A 16,110-nucleotide genomic window follows, 5' to 3' on the forward strand; every position below is an offset into this window, starting at 1 on the left:
GAGTAATGTGGGGATGGCCGTGAAATAGATGCATGCTCTTAGGTTCCCCCTAGTAGAGCCTGAAAGTCGCACAGAACTGGTCACTGAAATACCTGAGTTTTCACATACCAAATGCTGCTAAAGCATCTGCACTAGTTTATTGTGTCAGGGCTCAGTGGGCAGGTGAAGGAGATGGCACTGTCATCTACGGAGTTTCGCTTTGTGTTGAGGATAAAACCTAGAGCCTTAGTCATTCTTAGATTGTGAGTTCTGGGCTAGCCTGGTGTCTGCTGAGACCTTGTCGAAAAATCAAGGCAAGAAAGTCTTCCATTTAAGCCTGACAACCCCAGATTAATCCAGCACCACGTGGTAGGAGGATAACACCAGCTCTCTTAAGCCGGCCTCTGACCTATCCTCCACAAACAAAATAAATAAAGTAAAATGAATTTTTAAAAAAGGCTAGAGTGGTGGCCGGGCGTGGTGGCGCAAGCCTTTAATCCCAGCACTCGGGAGGCAGAGGCAGGCGGATCGCTGTGAGTTCAAAGCCAGCCTGGTCTACAAAGTGAGTCCAGGATGGCCAAGGTTACACAGAGAAACCCTGTCTCGAAAAACCAAAAAAAAAAAAAAAAAAAAAAAAAAAAAAAAAAAGGCTAGAATGAAGCCGGGCGTGGTGGCGCACGCCTTTAATCCCAGCACTCGGGAGGCAGAGGCAGGTGGAGGCCAGCCTGGTCTACAAAGTGAGTCCAGGATGGCAAAGGCTACACAGAGAAATCCTGTTTCGAAAAACCAAAAAAAAAAAAAAAAAAAAAAAAAGGCTAGAATGTCCAAGAACAGGGGAGCAGCAGCTGATAAAAGGGTCTTCTTGCTGCGTCCCAGTGTGGTGGAGACATCATTGTGTGCAGAGAGCAAACTCACTTCTGGGATGGCCAGTCCCATGACAGCCTGTCAGCCTGTTAATTTATCAGTTAAACTATCAACTAGGTAGTTCCAACACATGAAATTGGGACACTTTTCAAACCATAGCACATGGCTTATTTGCCTTCTTCCAGAAAGAGGAAGAGCGCCTGAGGGCCTCCATCAGGAGGGAGTCGCAGCAGCGCCGCATGCGAGAGAAGCAGCACCAGCGGGGCCTGAGCGCCAGCTACCTGGAGCCCGACCGGTATGACGAGGAGGAGGAGGGCGAGGAGTCCATCAGCCTGGCGGCCATTAAAAACCGCTACAAAGGGGGCATTCGCGGTGAGTGTGTGCTCGCTTTGCACGTGCACTGACTGTCAGCCACTATTGTGTGTAGCTGGCCTGGAAGGGTAGGATCTTCTGAGGAGTCGCCCCTCGCATGGCTCCCACACGCCTGTCTCCTGGGCACGAGGGTTCCAGGCGGTTACATAGTTCAGGCCCCATGCAAATGTACCACTTGACCTGGTTTCCATTTTGAAAGGTTGACAGTTTTTGTTTTGAGGAAGAGTCTCATTGTAGTCCAGGCTGTCCTCACACTTTCAGCAATCCTCCTGCCTCAGCTTCTCAAGTGCTGGTATTTCAGGCATAAACTACCTTATTCAACTAAGTTGCCAGTTAACAAGAAATTTAGCTATTGAGGACACATGGTGCTTTGGTCTGGCCTTCAGCTTTACCGAGTCCCTCCTCTCAGTGTCTATTTTATAGTGCTTAGCATTTATTCAGTACACACTGGGCCCCGGGAAAACGTGAATAGCATTTATTCAGTGCACACTGGGCCCCGGGAGAACGTGAATAGCATTTATTCAGTGCACACTGGGCCCCGGGAGAACGTGAATAGCATTTATTCAGTGCACACTGGGCCCGGGAGAACGTGAATAGCATTTATTCAGTGCACACTGGGCCCGGGAGAACGTGAATAGCATTTATTCAGTGCACACTGGGCCCCGGGAGAACGTGAATAGCATTTATTCAGTGCACACGGGGCCCCGGGAGAACGTGAATAGCATTTATTCAGTGCACACGGGGCCCCGGGAGAACGTGAATAGCATTTATTCAGTGCACACGGGGCCCCGGGAGAACGTGAATAGCATTTATTCAGTGCACACTGGGCCCCGGGAGAACGTGAATAGCATTTATTCAGTGCACACTGGGCCCCGGGAGAACGTGAATAGCATTTATTCAGTGCACACTGGGCCCCGGGAGAACGTGAATAGCATTGATTCAGTGCACACGGGGCCCCGGGAGAACGTGAATAGCATTGATTCAGTGCACACGGGGCCCCGGGAAAACGTGAATAGCATTTATTCAGTGCACACGGGGCCCCGGGAGAACGTGAATAGCATTTATTCAGTGCACACTGGGCCCCGGGAGAACGTGAATAGCATTTATTCAGTGCACACGGGGCCCCGGGAGAACGTGAATAGCATTTATGCAGTGCACACTGGGCCCCGGGAGAACGTGAATAGCATTGATTCAGTGCACACGGGGCCCCGGGAAAACGTGAATATTCCCTGTTTGGTCTCTGCACAGAGCTCTGATGCATTTGCTCTTGCTGATAAAACTAAAGGCTCCTAGCTTTAACTTTAGTTCCTGGAGATTTAATGCCCTCTTCTGGCCTCTGTAGGCACTGGGCACACACACGGTCCAGGATGTACATGGGCACACACACGGCCCAGGATGTACATGGGCACACACACAGGGCCCAGGATGTACATGGGCACACACAGGGTCCAGGATGTACATGCAGGCAAAGCACCTACATGTTAAGTAAAGTCAATAATGCATTTGGAAAAGAAAAGCAGACTGAGAAGATAGCGTGGATGCCTGAAATTCCCTTGCCTCAGCTCCTGAGTCACAGGCATGTATCACCATGCCCAGCTAGTTCTGTGCCCCCGCTCCCTTTTTTTTTTTTTTTTAAAGTTTGAGACAGGACTTCTCTGTGTAGCCCAGGCTGTCCTGGACTTGCTTTGTAGACCAGATTGTCTTCGAACTCAAAACAATCAGCCTGTCCCAAGTACTACGATTAACGGCGTGCGCCACCGTGCCTGGCTACTTCTGCCCCCTTTTAACAGAGTGACTTTGGAAGGGCTCCATAACCTTGTTGAGCTTGTCCTGTGTCATCTGGAATCAGTCAGTCTGCTATTGGATGTGGAATGAGGGTTGAACATGTGCACTCGGGGCTGATGCCAGTGCATTGTGCATGAGTGTTCCTAAAGCCTCTTCTCTCACCTCATCCACTCTGAGCAAGAGACTTCTCATTTCTGACTGTCACTTGCCTTGTCTATAGAATGAGAAATGAGGTCTGCTGATGCTTTGAGTTGGGTGTAGCGCTGGGTTAAAGCTCAGGGCCTATATTGCTGTTCCACTGAGCTGCAGCGCAGCCCTTCCCTGCTTCACTGTAACAGAGCTTTGGAAACCATAATGTAATATGAGACGTACACGACCGTGTGTCCTGGCTTTGTCCCTGCTGAATGGTACGGTTTACCAACACCCCATCCCCACCCCCCCACAGGAGACTTTTTGTTCCTCTGTGGAAACTGTGTAGAGAGAACTGAGGTATTAGTTAGAAAATCCAAAAGTGAGTAGGTAATTGTCTGAAAATGACTGAGTGTACATCCTTTGTTTTCAGAGGAACGGGCAAGAATCTACTCCTCAGACAGTGATGAGGGCTCAGATGAAGACAAGGCTCAAAGATTACTCAAAGCAAAGAAACTCAACAGTGATGAGGTAAGCCACACGTTCTGAACTCTAGGCTTCCCCTGTACTTAGGACTTGGTTCCTGGGAGGAGGAGGAGCTTCGAGACAGACACAAATGAGTTCTTCACAAAGGTCCTAGTCCACAAGCTGCCTGCGTGGGGGTAAGGCCAGGCTCTGGGCCCACAGTTGTATAGTACTCACTCCATTCATGAGACTCTGCCTATGTCCTGATGACTGTCATGTGACAAAACCTTCCCTGGAGGGACACACAAGTGTACTCATCCCAGATAGGGAAATCATGACAGCAGTGTACAGATACCACCAAAGCCCACTTGGGTGGCCCAGTGAGTTCTGTTGGGGTTACCTACAAGATCAGAAATGACTCAAAGATAGCTCCATCCCCAACTTCCATCTCAGCATGGGTGACAGCCCACAAAGGCCAGGAATTGGGAGCATACTGCTCAGTTCACAGGCAGCTCAACAAGTTGGAGGGTGGTCTTTCCCTGTGCCACAGCTGGTCAGCAGCCTGGGTGGTGTCTGCAGCTGGTGTAGTCTTAGAGCCTTCTCAGCTTGTCAAAGTCATCTCGGCAGCTCTGCCCATCTCAGAGCCTTTGTAGCTCGGCTTGACTTGTCTGAGAGGGACTTTCCGCTTTTATTGCTTACTCTGCAGGGATGGGTGTAGTGAGTGAGTCTGGTCAGTTTCAGGGACTTCCTGAAGCTGCTTTGAGTTGATTACCTTCCTGCTTAAGGAGCTGCTAGCATTATAGAATGTTTCAGTCCTAGGAAGAGACTCAACCCTCTCCTTCCAAGAGCCCTCCTAATCTGAGGTTACCATCTGAGTGGATGACTTATGAGACCCAAACAAACTGTGGCATTTTCTGGCTGTACCTTATTTCTTCATACAAAGAAATATGGTACCATTTCTTTGTACATTCTGTGATTGAATGATCGATTTTGGTTGGTTTACTGAGCTGATAGCCATAGGAGTTCTTCTAGATTTATTTTTATTTATGTCCGTGTATGTGATTGTCTTTGTGTGTGAGCACATACATGTATGTGGGTGCCCCAGGGGCCAAAAGAGGGCGTCTTATGCCCTGGATCTTGAGTTACAGGTATAAGCCATCTGACATGCGTGTTAGGAACCAAATTTGGGTCCTTAACTAGAGCAGCAAGTGTGCTCATTCACTGAACCTTCTCCCTAGCCCTGCCCAGGAATTTTTCGTACTTAGATTGATTAATTTCTCTGAAGATGATATTTTTGTTGTTGTTGTTTGGTTTGGTTTTGAGTTTGGGTTTGGGTTTTGGAGTCTCGTGTAGTTCCGGCATGCCTTGAACTCCTGAGCTTCCTGCTAATGCTGAGTGAGATTATAGGCTTGCACAACCAGGCCTGGCGATTTGTATGTGTCTTTGCAGGCTGCCCTGGGCATCTGCTATCTAGGACCACATGAAACTATTCTCAGATTGAGATCTTTCTAGATAACTTGGAAAATGAAAGTGCTGATTTGGCTGCAAAGCCTGACCACCAATTTGATCTGTGAAACCCATGTAATGGAAGGAGGGGCTGACCACCGCAAACTGTCCTCTGACCACTACATCCATGCTGGGGTACAAATGTACCCCCCACCCCACAATACAAGACCAAATAACTTTAAAGTTTGTAGACGCCTGACTCAGACAAACAGTGCTAAGCTTATGTCCTAGTCATTTTTACACTGAAGGCTTCTATCCCTTGTCTTCTGTCCCGCCCTCCTTGCAGGGTCTAAGAGCCAGTGTTCATGGCCACATAGCCCAGTGTCTTTGAGCGGAGCCTGCTCCAGGGCCCTGTTCTCTCTGCCTTCTTGTTTTTGCTTCGTTTTTGGCCTCTGTCCTGCTTTTCTTTTCTCTTCCTCGTCATCATTCACTGGTTTCTAAGTCCTGGTCTGCCATATTGCAGGAAATGGGTATCTTCCTGTTTTGCTCTCCAGCTCCTTTACTTACGTTGGGCTTTTATGAGCTCTTCGCATGGGAAGCAAAGTTATGTCCTTAGTTTACTGCTGACTACCACATTTAATATTTTACGATGTTCTTGGGAGTAGCTTGCTGTAGACAGAATCTGTTAACATTATTCTGCAGCATATTTGTTGTGGATTGATGAAGTAACACCCTAAAAGTGCGTTTTCAGTGTGATGAACAGTTGGCAAATGGGGATCTCATCTAAGCAGATGCTTAATCCTTGGCAAGCTGAGGAAACTGAGAAATGCCGTGGAACTGTTTATTCCTAGGAAAAGAGGGAAAGTGCAAACCTGTGGCTTAAACATGTCTCTCAACGGTCTTACAACAGCCCCTCTTCCAGGCCCCTCCCCCCCCCCCCAGCATGCTCTCCGAATCTCTGTACTGTCTACCTTTCCTGACAAGTGGTTTTGTTGTTTTCGATTTGATTTTATATACATTGGTGTTCTCCGTCTCCATGTATGTCTGTATGAGGATGCCATATCCTCTGCAACTGGAGTTACAGATGTTTGTGAACTACCATGTGGGTGCTGCAATTTGAACCCAAGACCTTTGGAAGAGCAGCGAGTCCTCTTAACCACTGAGCCTTCTCTCTGGCCCTCTGCTTGTTTGTTTTTTGAGACAGGGTTTTCTCTGTGTATCCTCTCGGCTGTCCTGGAACTCACTGTAGATCAGGCTGTCCTGGAACTCACTGAGGTCAGGCGGTCTGGAACGCTCACTGTAGGTCAGGCTGTCCTGGAACTCACTGTAGGTCAGGCTGGCCTGGAACTCACTGTAGATCAGGCTGGCCTGGAACTCACTGTAGGTCAGGCTGTCCTGGAACTCACTGTAGATCAGGCTGGCCTGGAACTCACTGTAGATCAGACTGTCCTGGAACTCACTGTAGATCAGGCTGGCCTGGAACTCACTGTAGATCAGGCTGTCCTGGAACTCACTGTAGATCAGGCTGTCCTGGAACTCACTGTAGATCAGGCTGTCCTGGAACTCACTGTAGATCAGGCTGTCCTGGAACTCACTGTAGATCAGGCTGTCCTGGAGCTCACTGTAGGTCAGGCTGTCCTGGAACTCACTGTAGATCAGGCTGTCCTGGAACTCACAGTAGATCAGGCTGTCCTGGAACTCACTGTAGATCAGGCTGTCCTGGAACTCACTGTAGATCAGGCTGTCCTGGAACTCACTGTAGGTCAGGCTGTCCTGGAACTCACTGTAGATCAGGCTGGTCTGGAACTCACTGTAGATCAGGCTGTCCTGGAACTCACTGTAGATCAGACTGTCCTGGAACTCACTGTAGATCAGGCTGTCCTGGAACTCACTGTAGATCAGACTGTCCTGGAACTCACTGTAGATCAGGCTGTCCTGGAACTCACTGTAGATCAGGCTGTCCTGGAACTCACTGTAGATCAGGCTGTCCTGGAACTCACTGTAGATCAGACTGTCCTGGAACTCACTGTAGATCAGGCTGGCCTGGAACTCACTGTAGATCAGGCTGGTCTGGAACTCACTGTAGATCAGGCTGTCCTGGAACTCACTGTAGGTCAGGCTGGCCTGGAACTCACTGTAGATCAGGCTGTCCTGGAACTCACTGTAGGTCAGACTGTCCTGGAACTCACTGTAGGTCAGACTGTCCTGGAACTCACTGTAGGTCAGGCTGGTCTGGAACTCACTGTAGATCAGGCTGTCCTGGAACTCACTGTAGATCAGGCTGTCCTGGAACTCACTGTAGATCAGGCTGTCCTGGAACTCACTGTAGATCAGGCTGTCCTGGAACTCACTGTAGATCAGGCTGTCCTGGAACTCACTGTAGATCAGACTGTCCTGGAACTCACTGTAGATCAGGCTGTCCTGGAACTCACTGTAGATCAGGCTGTCCTGGAACTCACTGTAGGTCAGGCTGTCCTGGAACTCACTGTAGGTCAGGCTGTCCTGGAACTCACTGTAGATCAGGCTGTCCTGGAACTCACTGTAGATCAGGCTGGTCTGGAACTCACTGTAGATCAGGCTGTCCTGGAACTCACTGTAGGTCAGGCTGGTCTGGAACTCACTGTTGATCAGGCTGTCCTGGAACTCACTGTAGATCAGGCTGTCCTGGAACTCACTGTAGGTCAGGCTGGTCTGGAACTCACTGTAGATCAGGCTGTCCTGGAACTCACTGTAGATCAGGCTGTCCTGGAACTCACTGTAGATCAGGCTGTCCTGGAACTCACTGTAGATCAGGCTGTCCTGGAACTCACTGTAGATCAGGCTGTCCTGGAACTCACTGTAGGTCAGGCTGTCCTGGAGCTCACTGTAGATCAGGCTGTCCTGGAGCTCACTGTAGGTCAGGCTGTCCTGGAACTCACTGTAGGTCAGGCTGTCCTGGAACTCACTGTAGATCAGGCTGTCCTGGAACTCACTGTAGATCAGACTGTCCTGGAACTCACTGTAGATCAGACTGTCCTGGAACTCACTGTAGGTCAGACTGTCCTGGAACTCACTGTAGATCAGGCTGTCCTGGAGCTCACTGTAGATCAGGCTGGTCTGGAACTCACTGTAGGTCAGACTGTCCTGGAACTCACTGTAGGTCAGGCTGTCCTGGAACTCACTGTAGGTCAGGCTGGTCTGGAACTCACTGTAGGTCAGGCTGTCCTGGAACTCACTGTAGATCAGGCTGGTCTGGAACTCACTGTAGATCAGGCTGTCCTGGAGCTCACTGTAGATCAGGCTGTCCTGGAACTCACTGTAGATCAGGCTGTCCTGGAACTCACTGTAGATCAGGCTGTCCTGGAACTCACTGTAGATCAGGCTGTCCTGGAACTCACTGTAGGTCAGGCTGTCCTGGAACTCACTGTAGATCAGGCTGTCCTGGAACTCACTGTAGGTCAGGCTGTCCTGGAACTCACTGTAGATCAGGCTGTCCTGGAACTCACTGTAGGTCAGGCTGTCCTGGAACTCACTGTAGGTCAGACTGTCCTGGAACTCACTGTAGGTCAGACTGTCCTGGAACTCACTGTAGGTCAGACTGGTCTGGAACTCACTGTAGATCAGGCTGGTCTGGAACTCACTGTAGATCAGACTGTCCTGGAACTCACTGTAGGTCAGGCTGGCCTGGAACTCACTGTAGGTCAGGCTGTCCTGGAACTCACTGTAGATCAGGCTGGCCTGGAACTCACTGTAGGTCAGGCTGGTCTGGAACTCACTGTAGATCAGGCTGTCCTGGAACTCAGAGATCTCCTGTCTCTGCCTCCTGAGTGCTGGGATTAAAGGTGCAAGTCTCCACTGCCCAGCTTGACAGCAGGTGTTATACCTCTGCCTCCAAGCCTCTGCTCTGCCTTTGCCTGTTATCTGCAGTTCAGATTAGGAACAGAGAGGAGCCTTCCTGCTCTCTTTTGCATAACAGTCCCCTCCCCCCAGTGCCAGTAACCTGGCTGTGTTTCTAAGATGTGGGGAGCATCCAGGTGTCAGGACACCCACATTAGGAACCATAGCTTTGCCAGAACAGATCTGGAGGGTCAGGGCAAGGCTAGACTACCCCAGCACGATGGTTCATACCCCTCATAGGCCTAAGCTGTAGGAGGCTGAAGCAGAAGGCTACATACTGAGTTCCAGGCCAGCTGCGCTATTGATGAGAACCTGTTTCAAAAGACAAACGTGAAAAGAAAGGTTATCATCAGATGCATTGTGGAATTTGAGCGTCACGCATACTTGCCAGTCAGTGTCTGCATGCTGTGGGGCGAGTCAGCTCTTCCCCCAGTCTGTTCTTTGTTGAGTGTGGCTCATAACTGTGGGGAAAGTGGGGACTGTCGGTCAGTTCTCTGTTTCCTGGGGACCAGGGAAAGGGAATACTGAGTTGAAAGACTCAGATGGAGACTGGAAAGCAGAGGCGTGATGGACTCTGTCTTAGTCACAGGGTGCCTGCTGAGAAGGGTTCGTCAGAAGGGCCTGGCTCCTCTGTTCCCTCTTCCTCTCGGGAACCCACCTTGTAGCCTTCTCACAGCCTGTGACCTGCCCGTGTGTGTAGGGACCTGTGTTCATGGCTACACGGTAAAGCTTCAGCTTAGTCTTACTATTGATTATGTGTGGCACAGGGGCGTGTTTTGGCTTGTTGGGTGAGGCAGCCTTCTGCACGCTTGAAATAAGGTCATCCTGAAGGGCTCCATTGTAGCCTGGGGGTCCTGTGCTGTGCTTGCCTGTAGCCTGTGGGGAGCCAGTCAGTCTTGGCAGACTTCCCACAGCTGCTCAGCTCTAACAGTGAACTGGACCTGGTGCCGCTTAGACTTCGGCGAGAGCCCTGGCCTTGCTTGGGCTGCTGTTGCCCCTTGTGCAAGAGCTTTTGAAGAAATGTTACACATTTTTAGACACACCATGCCAGTTCTTTCCGCCACTGAAATCTAGTCTCCACCACCAAAGAATTTTAGAGCTAGACACCAGACACTGTATGTTCAGGCATGTTTTCAGGGTTCTGCAGGGGGAAGAACAGTCCAGGGCCCAGCAGGAGGATTCGGGTGTATGCTAGGCTGAGGAGTGGGGAAGGAGGTGACTTGTCATGGGCGTGATCCATCTTTCAGAATTGTTACTGGCTTTGCTTTACAAGAGGCCCCAGCGGGACTGGGTGTAAGGAGGACTTGTGTGTCCTGTGTGGGCGCATAGCTTTCTTGAGCCCTCCTGTGGCACTCCGCAGTCTACAGGAGTGCAGTTGGGATAAAAGGGCAGGAAACAGGTGCTGGTGTCACCTTGTCCTCAGAGGGGGCCAGCCAAGGAGATTGGGAAAGTGCATGCCAGGCTGCATTCTGCTTCCGGAAGCACTCTGTGGCCTTCCCTGACTGGAATTTTGAAGCTGTTTGCCTGTCCCTGGAACTTGTTCCTGTGGGGCCAGGGATGCAGCCCAAGGTTGTGCTTGTCCTGTAAGCAGCCTGCCTCTGGGCTGGTGACGCAGCCCACCATGTAACTCAGGTAAGGGCTGGTTTGTGACAGAACCCCCGAGTTATGTTTCTGTCAGAGGATTGTGCAAATGAATTTAAGTTGTCTTAATAGATTCTCTGCTTGTGTATATAGATAGGCCTTTGGTGTCTTTAAATATTTCTCAAAAACCTTAATGATGTGAGTTTTTAAGGTGGCCAAACAAAAATTATTTTAAAAATTGATACTAAAATTTTTAGATAAGGAACAGAAGTTGAATGCTGAGAAAGGACATACTGTTGATTAAGTACCTGATCATGGGGAAAATGTTCCAACAGGTCAAGCGAATCTTCATTTTTTGATTAGAAACCTCATGCGTGTGTGTGTGTGTGTGTGCGTGCACGTGTGTGTGTGCGCGTGTTTGTGGTACCATCTTGCTGGCCCAGGTGGAACTTCTTTGAGAGAGTCTTAGTCTTTCCTAGGGCAGACCCCACTGCTTGTGACTTTCAGTGCCCACAGTGGTTTCCCTGTATAAGACAATCTGCTGGACTCAAACCCTGCAAAGTTATCTTTTAATTTTTTTACTATTTATTTATTTATTGGCTATCTTTTTATTTATTTATTTACTGTTTATTTATTTGTAGCAGAGTCCCACTTGTAAGGTTGGTCTGAAACTCAAGATGTAGATGAGGCTTGTTTGTCCCTCACAGACAGCCTCGTGCCTTTGCCTCTGCCTCCCGCCTCCCGCGTGCTGGAATCAAAGGCATGCACCACCATGCTCTGCTCTTTTCTTTTCTTTTTTTTTTTTTTTGGTAGAAATATGGAATGGTTCATCACTTCTGTGTCAAACTTGCACAGGGGCTATGTTAATCTTCTCTCTATCATTACAACTTTCAGTATATGTGTTGTTGCTGAAGTGACCACCTACAAGTTGTTTTTGTTTTTGTTTCTTTTTTTTTTTTTTTTTTTTTTTCAAGACAGGGTTTCTCTGTGTAGCCTTGGCTGTCCTAGACTCACTTTGTAGACCAGGCTGGCCTCGAACTCACAGAGATCAGCCTGCCTCTGCCTCCCGAGTGCTGGAATTAAAGGTGAGTGCCACCACGCCCATCGTTTTTGTTTCTTTAAAGTTACATTAATAGAGAATTGTTGCCTCAGAGCTATTTTGATAAACTTCCCTAGGAATGTTCTGACTTTGAAACTTAATGTTTTTATCTGTTCAGGAAGGTGAATCTTCTGGAAAGAGGAAAGCAGAAGATGATGATAAAGCAAGTAAAAAGCATAAGAAGTATGTGATCAGTGATGAAGAGGAGGAGGAAGATGACTGAAGTACGAACTGTGAATGCATTTTATATATCTGTTGTACAGCTTGTCTATAAATACTATGTAAACATGAGTTATTTTGATTGAGATTAATTAATTTGTGTTTGTGAAAATTTAATTGTAATAAAACATTTAAAAGCAAATCCCTATGCCTAACAAATCTGCTTTTCTCGGGAAGAAAGAGAAAAAAAGCAAGCTGATTTTGCAAGCATTTTAGAAAGTCCGGGTTTGGTGGACTTCAGCTCCTTCCACACCAAGAAGCCTACTGGCATGGCTGAGGCAGGGCTGAGGCAAGGCAGCGAGAGAGAAGAGTACAGAAGACCCCCAGTGACTAGTTTCCTTGGTCTACCCTAACAGAGGACCACACGTTGCTGCCTTAAAACAGTAATACCTGGGCTGGAGAGACGGCTCAGCAGTTCAGAGCATTAACTGTCTTCCATATGCTGGCTTTGATTCCCAGCACCCCAGTGGGTGCTTACACCCAATCTGTAGCCTCTGTCCCAGGGGATCCTATGTTCTCTCCTGGTCTTCCTGGGCACCAGACACACATGCAGACAAAACACCCAAATACATAAAATAAAATTAAAAGTGGTAGAAATGTACTCAATCCTAGACTATCTCTGTAGGTCTGAAAGCAAGATGAATACAGGACCACACTCCCTCCCACGGGCCCTTCCTTTTCCTGAGTTCTTCAGCGTGTGGCAGCATGGCTCCTGCAGTGTGAACCTGGCTTCTGGGTCTCTGTACTGCCCTCTGCTGCCAAGAACAAGAACCACTACCCAGAGGCCCAAATTAAATCCAGCACCACCTCGTTTTAACCGATTGTTTCCACAGAAACTTCTCCCAAGTAAAGCCACAGTCTCAGGTTCTGTGTTGACATGAATTTGTGTTGGGGGGTTACAGTTCAACCGGCTTGAGTAATTACAGTAAGTCATATCTACTTTTTAAAATTAATGTAAAGTGAACAAAATATAAAAAAGCTTAAAATTTTTTATCTATGTTTATGTATATGTGCTATGTGTGTTGGTACCTGGGGAGGCCAGAGGAGGGCATCAGATCCCCTGGATCAGGAGCTACAGGTGGTTGTGAAATGCCTGATGTGGGTGCTGGGAACTGAACTTGGGTCCTCTGCAGGAGCAGCACAGGGGCCAGCCCTAATTTTGATCTCTAAAAATACTGCTTCAACAAAACAAAACAAAACAAAAACAAAAAATACTGCTTTATAGAAGCTGAGGTATAGTTCCATGATTAGAGTGCAAGGGAACTTTTAAAAGGAAAAATCCTGAATCACCAACCCACCCCTTTTCCTAAGTTAGAATTTAAGTTTCTGTGTATTTTGTGGCTTACCAAGTTGAAAAAAAATTTTTAAAAGAGATTTATTATTTATACAGTAGTCTGCCTGCATGTGAGCCTGCAGGCCAGAAGAGGGCACCAGATCTCATCATAGATGGTTGTGAGCCACCATGTGGTTGCTGGGAATTGAACTCAGCACCTTCGGGAGAACAGACAGTGTTCTTAACCTGTGAGCCATCTATCTCTCCGGCCAAGTTGAAATTCCTGTACCTGGTTTAAGAGCCCCTGGGTTGCCTCTGTCCTTCCCAAGGCAGAGAGCGAGAGAGCGAGAGCAAGAAGAGAGAGACAGACAGACAGAACGAGAGACAGAGCGAGAGAGAGACACAGAGAGACAGACAGTGAGAGAGAGAGAGTGTGTGTGTGTGTGTGTGTGTGTGTGTGTTCCCCGTCCTTACTAGTAGACAGGTGCGTGTCAGTTCCCAGCCTCTGTGCCGCTGTGCTCATCCTTGCCAGCCATCCTGCTGGGGGCGCTATAGGGAGACTGGAGGGCTGGGTAGCAGAGAGAGGGTCGACTCCTTCCTGTTTGCTCTGGAGTCCTTCAGGGGGCTTCCTGTCGGCTTGGCGTTTCTGTGAGGGGTCTGCCGCAGCTCGCCACCAGCAGTTCCTTCCTTCCCGCGGCAGCTGAGCCCAGTGTGACGCCTGACCAGGAGAGTCCACCTCACTGCGCCCCAAGAGTCACCAGGGGACAGCTTCTTCAGGTGCGAGGGAGTCTTTTGAAATATCTTCTAGCGCCGGGCATGGTGGCGCACGCCTTTAATCCCAGCACGCGGGAGGCAGAGGCAGGTGGATCGCCGTGAGTTCAAGGCCAGCCTGGTCTACAGAGTGAGTCTAGGACAGCCAGGCTACCACAGAGAAACCCTGTCTCGAAAACCAAGGGAAAATAAATAAATAAATAGAAAATAAAAAAGAAGAAGAAAAGAAAAAAATACCTGTTATTCTTTGAGACAACTGTGTAGCCCTCACAGGCTGACGCTACCCTAGAGGCTCTACTGCCTCAGCCTCTAGAGCTTGTACAGCCATGCCTGGCACCTCAGGGGCACTTTCCCCGAGGTATTTAAGTTTGTTTGTTTGTGGAGAGAAAGGTGTTTTGTTTTCTTTATTTTAATTTTAATTTAATTTATTTGTCTTTCGGGACACCTGACCAGGAGAGCCCACCTCACTGTGCCCCAAGAGTCACCAGGGGACAGCTTCTTCAGGTGCGAGGCAATCTTTTGAAATATCCGTTCTTCTAGCGCCGGGCATGGTGGCACACGCCTTTAATCCCAGCACTCGGGAGGCAGAGGCAGGAGGATCGCTGTGAGTTCGAGACCAGCCTGGTCTACCAAAGAAGTCCAGGACAGCCAAGGCTACACAAAGAAACCCTGTCTCAGAAAAAAAAAAAAAAAAAAAAGTTTATTTAACTTTACTTTATGTGCATTGGTGTGAGGGTGTCAGATCCCTCAGAACTGGAGTTACAGTTGTGAGCTGCCATGGGTGCTGGGAATTGAACTTGGGTCCTTTGGAAGAGCAGAGCCATCTCTCCAGCTCTTTTTTTTTTTTTAAACAAAAAATTTTTTAAAGATTTTTTTTTTTTTTGGGTCGGGTGTGGTGGCACACACCTTTAATCCCAGCACTTGGGAGACAGAGGTAGGTGGATTGCTGTGAGTTCGAGGCCAGCCTGGTCTACAAAGTGAATCTAGGACAGCCAAGGGTACATAGAGAAATCCTGTCTTGGAAAAAAAAAAAAAAGAAAAAACCAACCCCCCAAAAAACCAAAACAAACAACAACAACAACAACAACAACAAAAACAACAAAAAAAAAAAAAAAAAAAAAAAAGAAAAAAAAAATATTTCTTAAAAAAAAAAGTATATATAGATTCCTTTCTAAAAATTTAATTAATTTGGGGACTGGAGAGATGGCTCAGAGGTTAAGAGAGCACTGCTTGCTCCTCCAAAGGTCCTGAGTTCAATTCCCAGCAACCACATGGTAACTCACAACCATCTATAATAAGATCTGGTGCCCATACATGCAGAAAAAGTACTGTGTATATAATAAATAAATAAATCTTTTTAAAAATTTTAATTTATTCAGATTATATCTCAATTGTTTTCCCCTCACAAGATTTCTTTATTGTTATTTATACAGTGTTCTACCTGCATGTATACCCGCAAGCCAGAAGAGGGCATCAGATCATGTTATAGATGGTTGTGAGCCACCATGTGGTTGCTGGGAGTTGAACTCAGGACCTCTGCTCTTAACCTCTGAGTCACCTCTCCAGCCCCAGTACACTTTTAAAATTTAAATAATTTGAGACAGGGTTTTTCTGTTAGCCTTGGCTGTCCTAGAACTCACAGAGATCTGCCTACCTCCAGGTACCCCACAATGGCCTGGCTGGCTGTTTATTGTTTGAGACAAAATCTCATTCTGTAGTCTAGGATAGCTTCTAACTCATAGTAATCCTCCTGCCTCTGTCTCCCAGGTGCTGGGATTACAGGTGTGAGCCACCATACTGGCTAAATATTTAAGTTCTGATAATTCTACCTCTTCCCTGTGTTTTCTCAGGTCTGGGTTGAAAGTTGTTCTCTGAATTTGGCTCTTTCTGATAAAAATTCTTTTATTTTTAGTAAGCTAGCAAACAACTTTAGGCTTAATTGTAACTTTAAATATTGTTTTTAAATATTTATTTATTTAGGCAGTGTTTTGCTGTAAAGCCCAGGCTGTTCTTAAACTGATGGGGTTTTGTTTTTTAATATTAGGCTCCTAATTGCTAGGATTACTGGCATGTGCCATCACCCACGCCTTTTTTCCCTTCTTTTTAAGACAGTTCTCAGTATGTAGCCTAGACTGGCCCCCAAACTTGGCAATCCCTCATCTTCAGCTCCTGAGTTACGGGTGTACTACCTGTCTGGTTTGCCGACACACTTTTTAGAAAGAAAATGAATTAGAAAATGTTTATAACATTC

The 16,110-nt window shown here is 47.7% G+C and overlaps 1 protein-coding gene and 1 non-coding gene across 3 annotated transcripts in view; one reads left to right on the plus strand and one right to left on the minus strand.

The window, feature by feature from the left end:
- Leo1 (LEO1 homolog, Paf1/RNA polymerase II complex component) overlaps positions 1 to 11,891 on the plus strand; it is a 29,548-nt gene extending 17,657 nt beyond the window's left edge. Inside the window, exons 10-12 of one of the 2 annotated variants that reach the window (XM_051140515.1) lie at positions 1,029 to 1,215; positions 3,563 to 3,660; positions 11,719 to 11,787. In XM_051140515.1, the coding sequence (XP_050996472.1) occupies positions 1,029 to 1,215; positions 3,563 to 3,660; positions 11,719 to 11,787 (354 nt within the window). Of the gene's footprint in view, positions 1 to 1,028; positions 1,216 to 3,562; positions 3,661 to 11,714 lie in introns of both variants that reach the window. The other variant, XM_051140514.1, reaches the window with a different exon arrangement.
- On the minus strand, positions 11,309 to 11,418 carry LOC127184494 (U6 spliceosomal RNA). Its single transcript, XR_007830137.1, has one exon. It is a non-coding gene; the product is annotated as a U6 spliceosomal RNA (small nuclear RNA).
- Positions 11,892 to 16,110: the final 4,219 nt, after the last annotated feature.

This window comes from Acomys russatus, chromosome 32 (genome assembly GCF_903995435.1).
Source record: "Acomys russatus chromosome 32, mAcoRus1.1, whole genome shotgun sequence".
NCBI lineage: Eukaryota > Metazoa > Chordata > Mammalia > Rodentia > Muridae > Acomys > Acomys russatus.